Source organism: Danio rerio, chromosome 8 (genome assembly GCF_052040795.2).
Source record: "Danio rerio strain M-AB ecotype USA chromosome 8, GRCz13ab, whole genome shotgun sequence".
NCBI classification, from domain to species: domain Eukaryota; kingdom Metazoa; phylum Chordata; class Actinopteri; order Cypriniformes; family Danionidae; genus Danio; species Danio rerio.
Genome location: NC_141028.1, coordinates 23,311,856 through 23,332,500, shown reverse-complemented (window position 1 = coordinate 23,332,500; position 20,645 = coordinate 23,311,856). Strand labels below are relative to the sequence as shown.

The 20,645-nt window shown below is 36.8% G+C and overlaps 1 protein-coding gene across 2 annotated transcripts in view; it reads right to left on the bottom strand.

Annotated features, from left to right (window-relative positions):
- LOC101883956 (transmembrane protein 26) overlaps positions 1–19,611 on the bottom strand; it is a 23,727-nt gene extending 4,116 nt beyond the window's left edge. The window contains exons 1-6 of one of the 2 annotated variants that reach the window (XM_087264582.1): positions 19,522–19,611; positions 18,305–18,474; positions 16,052–16,188; positions 12,226–12,332; positions 9,823–10,052; positions 1,295–1,439 (exon numbers count right to left, since the gene is read on the bottom strand). In XM_087264582.1, the coding sequence (XP_087120708.1) occupies positions 1,295–1,439; positions 9,823–10,016 (339 nt within the window). In that variant the 5' untranslated portion in view covers positions 10,017–10,052; positions 12,226–12,332; positions 16,052–16,188; positions 18,305–18,474; positions 19,522–19,611. Of the gene's footprint in view, positions 1–1,294; positions 1,440–9,822; positions 10,053–11,281; positions 11,406–12,225; positions 12,333–16,051; positions 16,189–18,304; positions 18,475–19,521 lie in introns of those variants that run through there. The other variant, XM_087264581.1, reaches the window with a different exon arrangement.
- Between the last annotated feature and the right edge of the window lie 1,034 nt (positions 19,612–20,645).

Below are 20,645 nucleotides of genomic sequence, written 5' to 3'. Positions count from 1 at the left end.
TGAAATAATGTGTGACTGACCATCACTTTAGTTTTCCTTAATTTCTACAAAAGTTGAGTCATTGTGCAAGCTACAATTATAGCTTCTTTTCAGTGATAGACAAGGCAGTTTCCAATTGTAATTTTTAAGACATCTTATTCATTTTATGATTGTTCATAATAAGAAAGTTGTCATACAAGTTCCCAATGGAAGTCAATGAATGCTTACGTGAGCAGTGTTGGGGGTAACGCATTATTAGTAAGGCGAGTCACATGATAACATTACCTTTCTAAGTAACAAGTACTGAATTGCTTTAAAAATGACGTAAAATTGTTTTAGTTACTTTTTTAAAAATGTAACTCGAGTTTTAATTAATTTGCTTTTAAAAATAGTTTGCTGAATTATAATTAGTGTAATCATGTTGAATCACACATTCAACTAGAAAATGAGCTCCTCGTGGGAACAGACACCAAGATGGCAGAGCCTTACATTTCTGTTATGGAAGTAATCTCATTATTTTGAACACATGGAAGAAAAGGGGATAGTCTCAATGGACAGTGATTTTACTCAACTAATAAGACAAAAATACAAAAGTAGCAAACACGTTCCTTTCAACTTTCATTAATCTGTATATACAGCATGTGTAGTGTCAAGAATTTATCAGGAGATAAAATTATTCAAATTTTTTTTTTAATTGAATAATGTAGTACAGGTAGTACAGGTAGTACAGTGTGTCATTAAATGCAGAGCTCCTCTATTTAAAAAAGGAAAAACACCCTACAAGTTTTGGAAGAGATAAAACTTAAAAGTAACATGACGCATTACTTACGATAAAGAGTAACTAAGCAATGCATCTAGTTACTTTTGCGTTGAGTAACTCAATAATGTAATGCATTACTTTTCAAGGTAACTTTCCCCAACACTGTCCTGGTAACTTCGATAAGTTAATGTTAGAGGAAACTGCAGTTTTCAGATATGTGGTGCTGTGGTTATTAGTGTGTGGGTTTGAGCTTTTGAAAGAAGGCATATATGTCAAAGGTGAAACTGAGCTCTCCTCAGTAATGTATTAATCTTCTGCATTCAATTCTTTTCCCAGAATGGCAGACATTTTACAGAAAATAGTCTGCTTTCAATGCATGAATCAATTTCAATCCAAATGTTTTAAGTTTATTGCTTTCCCAGAATTTATGAGTGCTGAAACCTCCAAAACAGCAGAGGCAGAAAGAGAGAGATTCTGATTTTGTTCAAGACTGTACCTGTGCTTTTTTTACTGGTCAAGTCAGAGTTTTATTGCTAACAATTGTTTTCCACCCACCATTGTTAGCGGGATCTGGGAGAGGAGTTGCGGGTCAGAGTTTGTGCTTGAGTTGAAGGGCAGATTGGACTGTAGGAGGTTTAGCTCCAGGAACCAGACTGAGGGAATCACAGTGCTCAGGTAAAGAAAAACCATAGGTGAGAACCTGCAGAAGAGTGGGAGAAACGTCCTGTTAATGGATAGATGGATGGATTAATGTACTTACACATTACTTTCCACTTGTTCACTTATTGCAACAAAATGCCGTATTCAGTCCTGTAAATTTCACACATATTTGGTTATTTACAGTTGTAACATTCTGTATACCCTTTAAGCCAGTGGTCACCAAACTTGTTCCTGGAGGGCCGGTGTCCTGCAGATTTTAGCTCCAACCCTAATCAAACACACCTGAACAAGCTAATCAAGGTCTTACTAGGTATACTTGAAACATCCAGGCAGGTGTGTTGAGGCAAGTTGGAGCTAAATCCTATAGGGACACCGGCCCTCCAGGACCGAGATTGGTGACCCCTGCTTTAAGCTAACTCAAATTTTCAAAATTAATAAAAAAACATTTTTTGGCAAACCCAGCTGTGTGACTGTAACCTTAATGGACAAAAAGCTGTCTGTCAAGTATTGCATGATCCTCTATTTACTAAGTAATAAAAGTTTTCATTTGTTGATTTATTAAATAAAACAAGCATCAGTTGATTTTGTTATGTCAAATGTAATACGGCTTTGCAGTTTTAGATGCATTTATTTATATTTACATGGGTTTCTGTCAATATGGTTACAGATGATAGTCGCAAAGAGAATAAAGATTTGACTTCATACAGAGAGAAATGTCTGGAAGACAGACCTTCAGAGTGAAGGCAGAAGATCTGAAATCCACGTAGCAGAGTTTATAAGATCCAGAAGCCTCAAGGTTCCCATGATAAAGACTAGGGGGGTACCAAATGGGACACTTTCTCTGGCTTCAGAACATGATTTCAACTGAGGGGGCCCAGAATAGAAACTTGTGCCAAGGGCCAAGAATCCAAATCCCTAGAGAATCCACTTACTACACTACCATTGTCATTGCCCCAATAGGCTGTAAGACCAACATGTAAAGCAAACAATTGTTTAGTGTGTAAAGCAAACCATTTTTAACGGTGAAAAAGCAAGTCCTTGGGAAAGTTCACTATGGCCAGCTTGAATTGCACCATGAGGTGGCTTTATTGATGCTAGGTACATTTATACTGATTGTTTGTTTATGTTGATGTTGCAGTAATCTGTGACAGGCTTCTGCTTACTTTGTTTATTTTTATTAAAACAAAGTTGTGAATTAAATATGAGTTATGAATTAAAGTAATAATTAACAATAAGTGCTTTGGGCACTCAATGCACTTTACAGATTTGGGGGAATCTCCTCAACCACCACCAATGTGCAGAATCTACTAAGATGTGATGTGTACCACACACACCAGCTTATTGGTGGAGATGAAGCCAATCAGATGATAGGGGGATGGTTAGGAGGCCATGATGGAAAGAGGCCAGTGGGCAAGATTAGCCAGGATGCAGGGGAGACTCATTTACTCTTTTTGAAGGACATTATGGAATTTTTAATGACCAAAGAGTCAGGACCTTATACCCAAAGGGTGGTGTACACTGACACTTAAGTAAATATATGTTCTTGAAGACTTCAACTTTGTTACTGTAGTGCCAAAACCCAGGAGGAAGAACAAAGAATTTTCAGGCGTCCTCACTAGGGTTGGGTATCGTTTGGTTTTTTTTAAATCGTTAGTTTTAAAATAAAACCGGTGTCAAATCGCTGCCTTAACTGATACTTTTTAGCCACAAAATTATGGTGGATGACTCTAAAAAAATATTTTATTTGACAAAATCTTTAAAATATATATATATATATATATATATATATATATATATATATATATATATATATATATATTAGGGATGGGAAGATTCATCGATATGTATCGATACGCGGTCATGCGCGTGCACGATGCGAGTGCATCGGTTGAGCAGCAGAGGATGAATGTAATTTTGGAAGCAAATCGAGATGCATCGGTTTTTGTGAGATGCATCGATTTTTCCGAGATACAGCTTATATTTTTAATATAGAATGTATTTTTTATTTATTAACAAGTGTTGTCAACCTGTTTTTGGCGCATAATTTAATCGACCTACATAAAGTAAGCCTTAGCAACGGATTTGCAGATGTGTACACTACAACTCAGTGTATCAGGTTTGCGGATGAAGCTAGTGGTGCACCCTCAGAAAGCGCGAGAAGCAAAACAAACATTTTATTCCCCACTGAGTTTTAAATCTAAAGTATGGCAACATTATGGATTTAAGGATGGACGACATGACAGGACAGATGCAATTTGCAAAATGTGCCGCACATCTGTAAAATACGCGGGCAGTACGACTAATCTGAAATCTCACTTGAAGCGGCGCCACGGTGTTGTTGTGAAAGCATCTTCCAGTGTTCCTGCATCCCCGGCTTTCGCACTGCTTCAACCAGCTCCAAAAGTGGTGAGAAAAGCATTGCAAGTTTTTTTTCCGTGCGCAACAGTTTTGTGCGCTCTACACCAATAACGGATGTTACTGCATTGTTCATCTGCAAAGATATTCAGTCGAGTGTCACGGAGAACGAAGGTTTTAAACACCTCCTCCTGTTAATTTTTATTTAATTATAATAATAATATTAATAATAATAATGATAAAAATAATGGGTGTCACGGTGGCACAGTGGGTAGTTTGACCACCTCACAGCAAGAAGATTGCTGGTTTGTTATATTTTTATTAGCCTGTTGTTTACAGCGTGTACAGTTGTGACAGTGATGTTTCAAAGCAGCATAACACTGCTAGTTCACAACCTTAAGTTTTGAATAATCAGTGGCACAATATCTTTGTAAAACTTGTTTTCATAGTTGAAAGGTTAAATCACAATTCTTGTTGTGCAATGGTAAACCTTTATGTTGAAAGAGTGTAAATATATATATTTTTAATATATATTGCACTTATACATTCTGTTTATCTTGAAAATCCTTAAATAATATGTGCTATATGTTCTAAAATGGCTCTCTACTGTAAACTGACACTCTGGCTCTGAGAGAAAAGCCAGTTTGTAAAAAAAGTCTTGGTTTTGCTTGGTTTATAAATAATCAAACTCATTCAATGGCACAGCATCCTCTTTCACATCATCTCATAAACTTGATCTAATAAGTTAGTGCTGAAATATCGCATCGTATCGTGATATGGGTGTGAATCGTATCGTGTTGCATCGCAATATGTCACAAATGTATCGCTAATATATCGGATCGTATTCTTTGTATCGAGATGCGTATCGGATTGGCATTATAGCTTAGATGCCCAACCCTAATATATATATATTAATAGAACAATATAATTAAAGTTTAAAGTAAACATCAATTCATATTTTATATATTTGAATTACATAAATATATTTCATTTAATATATATGATATATATATATAATATATATGATAATATATATCATTTGTTGGTTACCATGATTTTAAGATTTGCATTATGAAATTACATTAGCTTACAACTAACCATGTGGGGGGCGGGCAAGGAGCACTTGTACTTTTGGGGGCACATTTTAACATATATATCACAAAATACAAAAAAAAAAAATCTAAATCATTTTTTTCATGCCACACTCTGCAGTCTTCATAAACAAGATAATTAAATAACTTAAACTCAAAATAATCTTCCTTGTTAATTTATTTAACAAGTAACTTTGTACTGGTGTAGGATAACACATTTCTAACATTTAAATACATCAAAGCACATTGTTGCACCTAAAAAAAACTTTAACACACAGGCCTATAGTTGAAGTCAATTTATTTTGCCCTCCCATTCATTTAAAATAATGTTTCTGAAAATGTTCACAGTGTTTCCTAAAAATAATTATTCTGGAGTTTTTAATTTAAATAAAAATAAGGTCAGTATTTTTAGCCTCTTTGAGAAATTTTTTACTGTATATTTTTGATATACACAACAAATCAGTTACAAAATAATGTGACTAATTGTTTCAACTTTCGTAGTTAACTGATTAAGTCTTTAAATTACACTTTAATCTGAATTAAAGACTATAAAATACTTAAATGGACTTTAAGTCTGAATACAACTGTCTTGCAAAATAACTAGTAAAATGTTATGCACTAACGGTCACCATGGAGTAGATAAAAAAGTAGATATTAGAAATTAGTTAAACTATTATGTTTAAAAATGTGTTGTCAATAAATCATGTGTTGAAGATGGAAATCAAAAATGAATGAAGGTAAAACTGATTGAGTTAAATATGACTTACATGAGCGTGACTGAAAACTATATTTGATCAGTGTTTCATCTGTTCTTTGGTACTTGCCGACTGTTTGTAAATTCAAGACTGCATATCCTAATGTAAAACTATGTACACTAGATTTCTGATTAATAATGGTCTCTGCATAGCCGAGGACTTCCTATATTAAAAGTGTTAAAATCACTATTGAAAACGGAAGTATAATATCATCAACAGTGGACATTTTGATAGTGTTTCACAACATGAACATGACTAAAGTTTAATCTCTTTATTACCTGTGTCAATTTGGGTGTTAACTTTTGACAAATGCGGGGAACTGATTCGTGCGGCACCGTCAGAGAGAGAGCAAGTGCCGCAAAAGCAGAGGGAACGAGTGCCTGAGGGAGCGATTGCATGTGACACCTAGAGCACGCGAGAGAGGCATTCCTTTGCCTTTTTAAGCCCTCAAATGTGTCATGAAGTTTGACATGTTTCCCCCTTACACGCAACTTTTGTAAAGCACGTTGCTGTGTCAGAATCCTTGCTTGTAAAATATGATTTAGAATGCTTAGTTTAAGCAAATTTGATGAACGTGATCATGCGTGTAGATCTGAAGAGTGTCGCTCTCGCTCACCAACAAACAGGCTAAATGCGCTGTACTGCGTGCATTGTGTGCGTCCGTTCCCTAAGCAACAAAAACAAACGCCTGACATCGCCTGTCCGTATTCCTCAAAGTTGTTTAGAATTAAATGTTTAGTGATGGTGTGACACAATGCCTATGTGTGCCTTTGATGAACCCCTTAATTCCTCTTACGTCCTTTCGCTGTACCAGTGGCACTGAAATTAGGCAACGAAATTCATATGCTGATTTGATCCTATACATACCGGTTACAAAGGTACCGGTGCTATAATGGCTCCGGGTTTCAGTACCCAACCCTAGTACTCACACTATGCTATCCGAACTGTGTCCAGGCCCGTTTCCCAGATCGTTTGAGAATTGTGAGTGCTCTGAATCAGGCTCAGGCACTGTTCACTTGGCCGGCCCTGGCCCAGTTGGAAGAGGTGTGCCAGAGCGAGGTTCACTTGGGCTTTGGCACAGTACGCTTGTAGTGTGAGTGCAATACGAGCGTCAAAAGTGGCTGATCTGTTCAGCGAAATATTTGTCTGGATCCCAAACCACTAAAATGACATAACTAAAGAAATCTTCGCTGTGCTGACCAAAAGCGATTGCTGAACAGCGCATCATCGATGACGTTAGCGTGCCCAGGCCAGAATTTAATGTAAGTGCGGGATTGGGGGAGTCGGGAGGGGGGACAAGCGTGCTTTGGCCCGGTTCAAGGCAACTGTACATAGTCAGCTGGAGGGGCTTTCTTGTACTCTGGGGACAGTCTGGGGGGAACAGCCACCCATAGCTGCTCATTGAGGTGGTGCTGGAGCAAATTGCCCTTCAATGGGTCATAAACAAGTGGCTGCCTTTCACAAAAGGATACAAGGGTTAATACCAGATCATTATGCAATCCACCTGTACAAGGAGAAGCAAAGAGCAACATGGCGCTTACTCTAACTGCCTGAAATGCTCCAACAAAGATGTGTAGAAATCTACAGCTGTCAAATGAGGGGTGGTTTTGTTATGCTAAAAAAGTTTTCTTGAAAAAAAGTTTAATCTGGCTCAATTCCCAGTTGAAGTCATTGGCTGCTTCAGTGTCTAATTCCACAATATATTTAATGTAAGCGAAACTTCCTGGTAATGTCCTGGTAATAAGGCACTGTTACAGGAAACGGCTGTCTTCATAATTGTGGTGCTGTGGTTATCATTGTGTGGGATGGAGCTTTTTGAAGAAGGCACTTGGGTTAAAGGTGAAACTGAGCTCTCCTCCACTCCTAATCTATTAATCTTCTGCAATAGACCTTTTTTCCCAGAATTGCAGACATTGTACTGAAAACAGTCTACTTTCAATCCATGAATTAATTTCCATCCAAGCAATTTATGTTTATTGTTTTCCCAGAAATAAGAGAGCTGAGGGCTGCACAGTGGTGCAGTGGGTAGCACGATCGCCTCACAACAAGAAGGTTGCTTCGAGCCTCACCTGAGTCAGTTGGTGTTTCTGTGTGGAGTTGCGGCTTGAAGGGCATCCGCTGCATAAAACTTATTCTGGATAAGTTGGCGGTTCATTCCGCTGTGGTGACCCCTGATTAATAATGGGACTAAGCCGAAAAGAAAATGCTGTAACATCTGAAGATAAAACTATACAGACAGTATTTAAACCTCTATCATAAGCTCCTGTGAAAGTAAGAAATTCCGAGACTTACACAAACTCAGTTTAACATAGCCTTATTAAAGCCACCAAATACTTCTATGTGTGTCAGATACTTCTGATTGGGTGGTAAAGCTGGGTCACACAACAGAGTCCGGTGCTGCAGGCACACCAGCACAACACAGACTGCAAATTACTCCCATTAGCTATGCAAATCCCCACTGACAGAGGCAAGCCTCTCTAAAGAGTACAGAGACTTCAAAGTGTAGCATGCATGAGAGAGATAGAAATGCATAAAAAAGTAGTACGGGAGAGAAAGGTTCAAATGGAGATCATGGAAGAGTGAAGGGGATGATGAGGAGGATGTTCTCAGCAGGTCCTCCATCCATGTCAGCAGGAGTGCAGAGTCTCATTAATAAATATCTTAGCAGAGCAATCTCAATGTACATACATTTTAAAAAGTCTAGCTGAACATGATCAGCTGATGCTCTGTGTGAGTGCGAAGTTGCAAAGGCAGAGGTTGTTTTTCCCCTTCACTGTGTTATTATTATCACCCATCCCCACAAGAGAGACTGAAGTGCAGAGCTTGAAGGAATGCAAGTGTAATTTCCCACGTTCTCGTTAGCGTTAATCATTATCACGGCCCCCTGCTTTTGAGCCCTAAGTCTTTTAATACCAGAATGTTTGGAGAAACTTTGGAAAGTTATTTTTAAAAGGCAAAACGGATTCTCTTTTTTCTTTTTTTCACCAACACCACACGTTCTACAGTCAACATTTCTGGAGATCGCAAATTATGTAGCCAGAAGGACGTATGGCTGCATTTCGTCTTTAAAATGAACACAACGGGGCAGTTATGATGCTGTTCCTTTTCACGGTTACCAGCTGACCGATTACCTCCGTGTGGATAGCTTTCCCACTATTACCAGTTTGTCCAGTTAGCTCACCATGTACGTTGGTAGACTTGAGATGCAGAGAGGAGTTGACCACAATGGTGAGGTTCGAGTCTGGCGAAGAACGGTTCCAGAAAGTGGGTAAGACAAAAACAGTAGCCAAAAAATAAAATAAACAAGTATATAACAGCGTGAGAAGGTGGTAAAATCTGAAAATGTGGTAAAAATTTGACGAGGGCTTTTCTTTTTCTGGACTGCTTTTTAAAACTGTCAGCTGGGTTTAGGAAAGGGGTTGGCGGGTCAATCTGTGCTTTTGAAAACACTATTGGTTGGGTTTAGGGAAGGAGGAGGGTGGGTCAGTCGATCGGTCAAGCAGTCAATAAGTTGACAGCAGCCTCTGGTGGATTTACATGAGAACAGCAGTTGCGAAAGAAATTTGAGATCTCCAAAAGCATACACAGCGGTCTCTGGTATATTCAGGAAAACAAAAATGGCTACAAAAAAACGTTCTACCTACAATAAATTTGGTTCTTTATAAATAACTAAAAAGAAGAATATTGCCATTATTTACTCACCAACATAAGGATCCAAACAAATATGATTTTATTCTTAATTCCATTTAAACTGTTGATTGTTATAGCAGACATAATGCAGCTGGACAGGACTGAGACTTTAAACATGTATAAAATGTGAGTCACAAAATATGTTTATGTCAATAAAGCCATTTCTTTTTACTTTTACATTTTTAATAGTAAAATGTTGCACACTGCAAAAAAAAAAGGGGGGGGGGGGGGGTTTACTTTGAGTTTTTGCCTTATTTCTAGTCCAAATATTAAAATCAATCCTTAATTAAGAGGCCTTTTCTACAAACAAGTAAAAAAATGTTGTCCTGTTTTACAAATTTATATATATTTGTACAAGTAGCAAGGCAAAAACTCTTAATAAGAAGGCATTTTTGCAGTGCTTCAGACAGAATTCTTTTACCAAAAAAAATGCTGTTTTTTATACAAAATTTCAGCACAAATATCAGTTTTGTCTGCTGGTTTGTGTGGTAATATTTAAGTTGATGACAGGACTATGAAAGCATAACCTCACCATCGCCATTCTGTGTTGCGTGTGTATTTGACAGTGATGGCCATCTCCACCCCCAGCAGTGCCACACCCATCACCAGCAGCCAATAGGAAGCCTCGCCCGTCACCTCCACCACACGCCACACCGTCACGACGCCATGCACTGCAAACAGGAAGCGGCTCAAAAGAGCTGATAGGATATTCAGGACCTTACACATTGTCTAGTTGTTGCAATCCTGACCAAAGAGACAGAACTGAAGAGGAGAGCAGAGAAAAGTTCATATTGGTTAAATTAGTTATAAATGTATGATTTAAATTTTTGTAATAAGTTGCCAGGGTTGTACAAATCTCAGCGTAAATAAATGTCCTCACATTAAACTAAATTGAAAATTCATATTAGTTTGAAAATACTGTAATTGTGTCCATTTAATCTGAAGAAGCGTTATTTTATAAAATAGTCATATTTTTTTTCTAAAACCTTCTCATTAAGTACTATTACTGCATTTACATAAAATATATGACATTTCAAACTATTTACACATGAACCACAGTACAAAACATAAGGAAAAATATATATTTTAAATATGATTGAGAAATTGTATTCTGTGATTAAATTGCCATAACAATTAAATTTATTACTAACAGTGGTAATATAACTATTTAAATTAATGGAATTTAATTAAATGAATTTAAACCGTTTCTTCATGTACCTGACCACCATCTACTAACAATGCACCCCTTGAAGCGTCTACTTTCAACGCTTACCTATAAACTATATTCAAGAGTGTCTAAAAAGCCACTCTTGCTGAGTCAGGCGACAACTTTTTGAACACTATCACTCAGTACAATTTTTACAGCTCCATAAACCTCACTGCAGTAAGAACTAGAGAGACTCCAGACAATGCCTTTGAATATGCTTTAATCATGCCCTAGAGGATCTCTCCATTCACAGAGATTCTCCCCGAACAAAGAAAACAAGTTTATTTAGAAAGGCTATACTCTACATTACACACAGTGTTGGGGGAAACGCAATATCCTTTCTAAGTAACGAGTAAAGAAACGCATTAATTTAAAATATTAAGTAATAATATTTGACCTCTCTCCGTTAAACAAATTGGGGGAAAAATGTACAAGGGTGGCAAATAATTCAGTGGGATTAATAATTCTGACCTCAACTGTATATATAGAGTAATATAAAGAGTTTTATTATGCAAACATACCATCAAAAGTCATTTTACAAAAAGCATCTTTAACTCATAAATGTACATTTACAGTTTTTGGTCATTTGTTACTAACATTAACTATGTGTGAACAATAAATGTAAAGCATTTATTAATCATAATTTATACAAATTTTATTCAATATTAGTCATAATAATAACAACCTTTTTGCATTATTATTAACATTTTGAAGCTCCTAAAGCCTCTGCTAGGTGCTTACTCATATTTATGCATCTCTTACAATAAAGTTATATCAGACTTACCTTCAGTGGGTACAGCTAAAGGATCCAGAAATATTCAAGTGGATTTTTTTAGAAAATATTTTGTACTTGTTTTCAGAGATTACCAAAACAAAAGCTTCCACACATCCACAAAAATCCTCTGTCTACACTTAAGTTGAAGATGGTGCTTTTAAACTGAAAACACAACCTCTCCCCATGAGGATTCGGGAACTGTTTGTGGATGTGAATGGGTGTGTGTGCGCGTCTATCTTGTTTGATAAAAAAGCAGCCTTTTGGGAAAGAGTAGGATGCAGTGTGTGTCTGCAAATGTGTGTCTGTGTGCAGTTGAGGTTATTGTGATTGAACGTGTCACAGATAACACATCCTGCCGCCGTATGATCACCCATTATGATGTCATCCTTAAGGTCCCTAAGAACAAAGTTATCTTGGACGAGGAGCCAGTCTTTCAGGCGGCATTTTCAGACACATTTTACACACAAACACACACTCACACCCTGTTTCCACCACTATGCCACAATAGTACCACCCAGAATCATGGCCTTTGATAAGACTCCTCCAACAGAGGAAGAAGCAACAAAGCAACCTTTACGACTGTCATGAAATCATATGCAAGGAATGAGAATCTGATCTTGTGATTTTGTTTAAGGTTATCGAATATAAAAGACAGATAAACTATTGACACTGTCTCAGTTTTCCGACTTTTAATGTGTTGCACCATTTGACTGCTTGTCCATTGTGTGTGTGTGTGTGTGTGTGTGTGTGTGTGTGTGTGTGTGTGTGTGTGTGTGTGTGTGTGTGTGTGTGTGTGTGTGTGTGTGTGTGTGTGTGTGTGTGTGTGTGTGTGTGTGTGTGTGTGTGTGTGTGCTTGCATTCATTGGTCTATTTATAAAGCAGTTCAAGAAAACATATTAACTTTTTTGTCTGTCAATTAGAACTAAGCACAAAAATAGAGACAAAGACACTACCTGTTTGGTATTGGATGATGTTCGGTTTGGTTCCCTCATGGTTATATTTATATAAAGTTATATATTTATATAAATTATTTTGCAACCAAGAATGTTCCAGAATGTTCCTTGAAAAAAGTGAAAAATAGGTTAAAATAATAATCAGATGGATCAACATTTACACCTAAAAATATTTCAAATGATAAGTAGTGAATAGATAATCTTATATCGTCAACCTTGCTGAAACACTAAAACAATAGAAACCACCACAAAAGTTCTGATAGCTGCCACTAATAATACCACTAAAAATGACACTGTAAACCTTCAAACATTAAAAACAGAACTTTTCAAATGTTCTTGTGCCTTATATTGAAGGACATATTTCATTAGCATTTAGTTGTTTTGACTTGCCAATTGAGTGTAAGAAATGAGTCTAGACCCACAGGATTGGTCATCAGTGCCAGGTTTGCATTCACAAATACAAATCCCATTATAAAAGTAGCAATAAAAATCATTACAAATTCCATGAGGGTTTCTACTGTTTTTCAGCAGAAAAATATTACATATTTAAAAATATTACATAAATATTACATATTTATGTTAGTCACTGTCACCCCTCATAAATCTATCTTTTAAATGTATGTTTATTTTTTAATAGAAAGCTATACAATATTATATTTGTGCATATCCAAATATAATTACGGGTAATCTGGGGCTCATCTAACAAAATAACTTAAGAAAAACTAGTATATTTATATGTTATGGAAAAATATTAAATACAAATTTTAAAAAGAGGAAAAATCAAGAGAAGAAAAAAAAAGTAAACATTTTGTTGAAATTTTGTAGGTTGTTTTTTTGCAATATTTTGCTTGAATTTAATTGTATTATCTTTCAGTTTCTAAATATGTTTGTTGGCTAAAATATTATTTTAATAAATATACCTTTTTAATAAATCAACATACAATAAATGTTTTGTTTAAATGCACCAAAATGCATTGCCTATATTGACTGAGAAATGGATAAAAATATTCATTTTCAAAATGGGGTGTACTCAGTTATGCTAAGCACTGATAGACTCCAACAGAAAATTGCTGGTAAATTGCTGTGAAGAGATGTTGCTGTGAATTTTTCCTTATAAAAGTTTCCAGAAAGTTAATTCTGACAGTTTTCATGATTAAGAAGCAAACCAGTAAATTGTCAAAATTCTACTGTGTGAACAGTGCATTTTTTAATTTAACGATTAAGTTGTTATGTTAGTTTTATGGAAATTTACCAATAGCCATTACTTTATGAAATATTGGCGCAATCAAGTTTACAGTATTTTTAAAAAAAATTTCTCTTAAAGAGCCCATATTATACATGAAACAGGGTCATATCTTGGTTGCAAGGGTCTCCAAAAACAGTCTAATATGCATGCAAGGTCTGCATTTATTTTTACCTAATTATTCCAGCGACTCCTGTATGAATCGTCCAGTGATTCATTTGTTCCCAAACCCCTCCTTAGCACGAAGCTAATCTGCGCTGATTGGACCGATGACAGTCTGTTGCGATTGGCCACACATATTGCCCTCGTCCTTGCGCGCGCGCACACACACACACACACACACACACACACACACACACACACACACACACACACACACACACACACACACACAAACACACACACACACACACACACCTCCGGACGACAACGCTTCCGCTTCCGCCCGCACCCGCCAGTTTTTAGCCTGAACCCGACTGCTCCCGCTTATATTAAGAATTTGTTGTCCCGGTGCCCGACCCGCCCCGTTTTCTGCCCGCCGCGCCCGATCCCGCTAAAGAGCGGGGAAGAACATAACCGAAAATCACCCAGCTAAACAGTCCAACAGCTAAGCTGTCTGTATAAACACACACACAAGCACCAAGCAGACACACAGGTAAAGCTCTCTCTCTCTCTCATTCGCATAGCAATATCCGCGAAATTGCTAGACAGCCCGCTCTCTTCCCAAATTAAACCCGTTACCGCGATTTATTCGGAAATTTATTCCCGCGCCGCAGAAATCTGGTCGGGTCCCGCGGAGGGAATGCAGACCTCTACGCACGAAGCTCCGTAAACAAAGCAGCACGCGTCACGTTTTTAACGTGGCTTTGCACGCGATAAGAGAATATAGCCAGTTAACCTGATACAGTACACGCGGTTTCAAGTAATAAATCACAACTAAATACATCTGCAAGCTAAAGTCAACGAGGCAACAACTTTAATCGCACGTACTTACACTTGAGAAATGGAGGAAGAAACCCATCCTGACGTCCATCAGTAAGTTGTTCTTTACTGATCCTTCCTTTAACAAACGCAGATGAAGTATTCTTTGTAGCATGTAGTTTGCAGAAGTTTCCAGTAGTTTCCAACTGCTTGGTTATAATGCTGAGGTTTCCTCTTTGGGTAGAGATTCGATAATATCCATCTGCAGTGTGACTTCAATCGACCGATGTTACACCAAATTCTGCACATTTTTGTGTGCGTGTGTTTGTGGGTGTGTGTGTGTGTGTGTCTGCATTTCTGCGTCAGAGGGCGGGGCCTCAGGTTTAAAATCTCCCGGGTTTGCGCGTGCACGTGAATAACTTGGTTTAGTTCGTACGTCATGGCGAAACACCTAATGACTCGGTATCAAGGCGACTCGTTTGAAGCACTATGAGTCGACTCTTTCATAGATGAATCAACCGTTTTAAACACTGTACTCTTACAGATTTAAGCCTTAGCTGGATACTTCACTTCACTTATAGCTGTGTTACACACTACATGGAGGGGAATTTTCAAAAACCCATAATATGGGCTCTTTAAAGGCCTTTTCCGTCTCTTCCCAGCAGGCACACAACAGCATAAGACAATAATATTAGGTTATCTTTAGGTTGTGATTTCAAGTTACCAAAATTTATGTCTAGCCAGTGTCTAAGGACAATGTTACTTATACAGATGTCAATTGACTGATATTTGGTTGTGTTGAAAAGTGAAACTCCAACGTCGAGCCAACATCTTAAACCAACGTCATATTGACGTCAAATACTGACATTAACTTGTCAGGTATGGCAACCAAAATCCAACATCTGATAGACATGGTAATGTCCACACAACATCAAGCTGCAACATCATTAGCAAAACTGATATTTGATTAATTTTAGGTTGGACGTTGTATATTGACCCTGAACGTCAAAACAAAATGCAACGACCCAACGACCTTAGTGTGCAACGTTAATCTGATGTCATGTTGACATACTGTGTCTACTGGGTTAAGTCTATATGTGTGAAAGAGGTTTGATGAAATTTTAAACCTCTGAGGCAAAGTAAACTTTTAATTTAAAAGTTTTTTCACCCCAGCAATCAAAATAACAGCATCAATAATAAGCAGAAAGAATTTCACTATTTCTAATTATAGGTGAACCTTTCCTATTCAGCGTCAATTGCAGTGGGGAAAATGTCCAAAATCACATATTAATTTGATTTACAACAGCATCGGGTCTTTGTGTTTAGTTAGTGCCACCTGCAGGAGTGAAAGTTCCATGAGAGGACAGACTGACTGCTTCCCGCCACAACAATAAATCTTGATCATGGCACACTACATCAAAAGCGAACATTTGTTTAGGGAGGACAGGTTGTCAGAGGGGGATTCAGGTGAAGATGAACTGTGTTTGTGGATGGATTGAGAGGCCATTTATTTTGGTCATTAAGGAATCCATCCCTGCTCCAGCTACTCCCATCAACCTCACTAGCCAGTGCTATTTCTAGCCGCTTTCAAAGTGCTTCTGTCATTCGCCTTCATGAAATCATCAGCATTTTCAAGAGGGACGAGGATGGGAAAATGCCTACACTTTTCAGAGCTCTCTCAGGGGAGCGCCGGGTATCTGTGAATGATAGAATAGCTTTTGATGAAATGGTCCATCAGCACTCAGATGTCTGTATATCTCCTCCTGTGATGTAATGTGCTGTCCGTGTCTTTATATAAGCTATGAGATAAAAACATCACAGGTTAGACTTTTGAATATACATGAATGCATGTAAACACAGAGCTTCAGTCAAAAAACCATGGCAGACAGTAGATAAGAGTGACAGAAACGGTGCATTTCAATGTCATTATAGCAGTGCATTTTTAAACCAGTACAACAAAATAAAAAACACACTCCTTGTTTCCTTTTGCTTTTTCTTGTTCATGAAAACATCAGCTGCACTGACCTAAAATTATTTGTCAGTAATACAAAAACATTTAGTTGGGTTAACATAAGATTATTAGGTTCTGGAGAGGTGAACTACTCTGTAACAAAACTTTTTAAGTCGTGCCAACTGAAAATCATTTGTCTGAAGATGCCTGAAGTTGAGTGAACAAAAAAAATAATCCTTATTTCCTCTCGTGTACTCAACTTTTTTTTCACTTTAACTTGACAGGACAGTATAGACAGGAAAGCGTGGGGAGAGAGGGGAAGGATAGGCATAGGACCTCAAGGTGAGAATCAAACTTGGATCACCGTGAACACTGTGTTGGTGCACAAACCACTACACCATTGGTGCCGACGTGTACACAACTTTTGTTACAGAGAAGTTTACTTCTCCAGAAAACTAATAATCTTATGTTAACCCAACTATGTTTTTTGTATTACTGACAAATAATTTTAGGTCAGTGCAGCTGATGTACTGGAAATTGGTACTAGAAAATAATTCCTTATCAGAACAAACAAACATAGTTATGAAAAAAAGAAAGGCATGCTTAACATGTGAAGCATCACAAAGCATGTTTTGACCCTTTTCTTGTTTACTGTTATTGTTGTTTTACATCCTGTCCTGTTTCTAATTCTTTGTCTAATAAGTGTTTTGTTAGCATTTGTCTATGTTCTAGTTTTCAATGGAACTGTTTGTTTGTTCTGATAATGTATTATTTTCTAGTACCAATTTCCAAAAAGAGTTTTTAGTTCACTCAGCTTCAGACATTTTAGGTCAGTGCAACTGATGTTTTAAAAAGTTGTGTATACGTCAGTGCCAGTGGTGTAGTGGTTTGTACAGTTTGTACAGTGTATGTTGACACATGTTACTCCAGTGTACAAGGCGACCTGAGCTTGATTCTCACCTTAAGGTCCTACGCTGATATTTCCTTTCTCCCTGCACTTTTCTGTCCATACTCTGTTCTGTCATGGGTACATAAGAAAAATGAAAGGAAATAGGGATTGTTTTTTTTTTTCACTCAACTTCAGGCATTCCAGTTCTGCAAACAAAAAGAAATGTTCAGTTGGCACAACTTAAAAAGTTTTGTTGCAGAGTAGTTTACTTCTCCAGAAAACTAATAATCTAATGTTAACCCAATTAAATGTTTTTTTGTATTACTGACAAATAATTTTAGGTCAATGCAGCTGATGTATTCAAATGTTGAGTGAACAAGAAAAAGCGAAAGGAAATAAGGATTGTTTTTTGTTTTGTCGTACTGTTTTTAATAAATGTACAGTGCATGAGATATTTCAATATGTCCCCAAAAAGTAAATAAATGTAAATAATTTGCTAAACTAATTCTGAAATTGGTGACGCAGTGGCGCAGTAGGTAGTGCTGTCGCCTCAGAGCAAGAAGGTTGCTGGTTTGAACCTCGGCATTTCTGTGTGGAGTTTGCATGTTTTCCCTGCGATTGCGTGGGTTTTCTCCGGGTGCTCCAGTTTCCCCCTACAGTCTAAAGACATGCGATACAAGTGAATTGGGTAGGCTAAATTGTCCACAGAGTGTGTGTGTAAATGAGTGTGTGGATGTTTCCCAGAGATGGTTTGCAGCTGGAAGGGCATCCGCTGCATAAAAACGTGCTGGATAAGTTGGCGGTTCATTCCGCTGTGGTGACTCCGGATTAATATAAGGACTAAGCTGAGAAGAAAATGATTGAATGAATTCAGATTTTTTTTTTGTAAAAAAGACTAAGAAATTAAATTAGGCTTAAAAGATTTTTTTAAACAAAATAATAAACAAGAAAAAAAAACTTCTTGTTATATTTAATCAAGATTTTAATTAATGTTAAGTTTTTAAGAAATAAACGTTACATCTAATTAAAACAATATGAAAAAGCGGTGGTGCACTGGGTAACGCTGTCACCTTACATCAAGAAGGCTGCTGCTTCGAGCCTCGGCTGGGTTAGTTGGTATTTCTGTGTGGAGTTTGCATGTTCTCCCCGCGTTGGCATGGTTTTCCCCACAAGTCCAAAGACATGCAAAAAAAAAAGTGTATGGGTGTTTCCCAGTGATAGTGATTCATTCTGCTGTGACGACCCCTGATTAATAAAGGAACAAAGACAAAAAGAAAATGACTGACTGAAAAAGTAATAAATATTATATTATATTATATTATATTATATTATATTATATTATATTATATTATATTATATTATATTATATTATATTATATTATATTATTAACTGAAAACCCAACATACAGAATTTTTTTAAAGTTTGTGTAAAGTTTGTAAGACTTAAAAAAAAAATTACCAAAACAAAATATTTTTAAAAAAGTGACTTTCGAACAATTCTTGACGGATTTGTTCACTTTTAAGCCATTTACTATGTAAAATCTAGTCCTGAATAGTTATTTTTTTTCTTTTCGTAGTATTTTTATTTAATAAATATTAGTGACTTTTTCAGAAATGCTATAAAAATGCTAATAAGAATATAGGTAAATGTAATAAAAAGCCATTAATACATGTCCTGGTTCTTGCGATTGTATGTCTAGTGTTAAGATTCCGGTTGCAGGCAATGTGAGCAAACTTTATAACAGCAGCTGATAATGCAATACCAACATTTTGCCACAGGGAAGCAGCCTCTAATCGGAGGAGACAGTTCGGGGAGCTCAGCATCGCTTGTACTATTTGAATTACCATGAACAAAGATTTGGACCCTCTTTCAATAATTGAACTGATTTTCCTCTCTTGATCCTGTAATGGGCTGGATTGATGCCAGCAGTCTGAATGGAGCAGATGCCAGCTGGAATTCATCCACCCACTTCATAAAGTGATCAGCACTAATGAGGAAGATGAGAATCATTTCGAATATTACGTGCACAAGGCCATTGCTATATTGCCGATAATCCGATTCTACATTCAAAGAAAAAAAAAATCTGCAAATACAGATAATGCAAACTGTGTGCTTCAGATGCTTTAATGTGATCCTATCTGCCTGTATAATGAAATTTAATGATCACTAGCAGGAGCCTTGCTTTATTGAAAACTGTCTGTTATGTTTTTTTTCTCTGTTCTCCTCTGCCCACAACAAGCAAACAGAGCAGTGTGACAGTAATTCAGACAAAATGATGAGGGGAGACTTACCCTTGATGCCTGTCTACACAGCACTGAGTGTATTTAATTAACGTAATACATCACTGTTTTGCAGAATCTCCGTCCCGTTGTCAGATGGCTCTGTAAATGAGGAACAGATGTGAGGAACAAAAAGTACTGCGGTAATTCTTCCTCAGAGAACAGGGAGCAGTTGGGAAATGATCCACACAACGAATTAAAGTTAAATCCAAAGGCATGTTTGTTGTTGAATAGCAGATTTTTTTGCATTCTTTCATTTAATTGGGAACAGGAATGTCTTTTATACCTCAGGTATTGGCATCTTTAAAAAAGGAGATACTTTAGACATTTACTCAGTGGAAATGCCAGATTTCACAAAATGGTCTTACACAAGAAAGACATGACCAGCAGGGGGCAATTATGTAACACCTTTTTACACACCTAAACAATCAATTTTGATTGGCTGTTTACATGGCTGATTATTGGCCAATGAAAGCTGCAAAAATATCTTCTGCTGCAAGACTTTAGCAAAATGTCTTTTATTCCTAATAAGTAGAAAAACTTCAAAACCCATAATACACTGTGCATCATGTTGCTGTCCGGTGCTAGTCTGCTTCTATTGGATAGGCTTGACTACATTTACATTAAGTCTTGCCTTAATCTTTACAGCTCTCACTCTGGAGGGTAAACGCTTTCAAGAGATTAGGATACAGGGATTATCCCTACAGAATAGAATACAGCAGAGACTCGTAATATTTATGGATTAATCTGAGTTTTATTTATTTATTTATTTATTTTCTTGGTTTTTGATTAATTGATCCTTGACTCATAAAATCAGTTTTAGTTATAAAGTTATTCATTTTCTAGCCTTAAAACATAATTATTATCCCTAGTGTGAAATTGTTAATCTTTTTAAAATACTTCCCATGTTTTTTTTTTTTTAACACAATTGTAAACTACAGTTTTACTTTTTTCTTTTTTTTATCTTTGGCATAATGACAGTACACAACATTTTACTAGATAGTCATTTTGCAATATAGTATTCTGCTTTAAGTGCAGTTTAAAGACTTAACTAGGTTAACTAGGCATGTTATTGGACAACAGTGATTTGTTTTGAAGCCAATAAAAAAGAATAAGACTTTCTCCATAAGAATAAA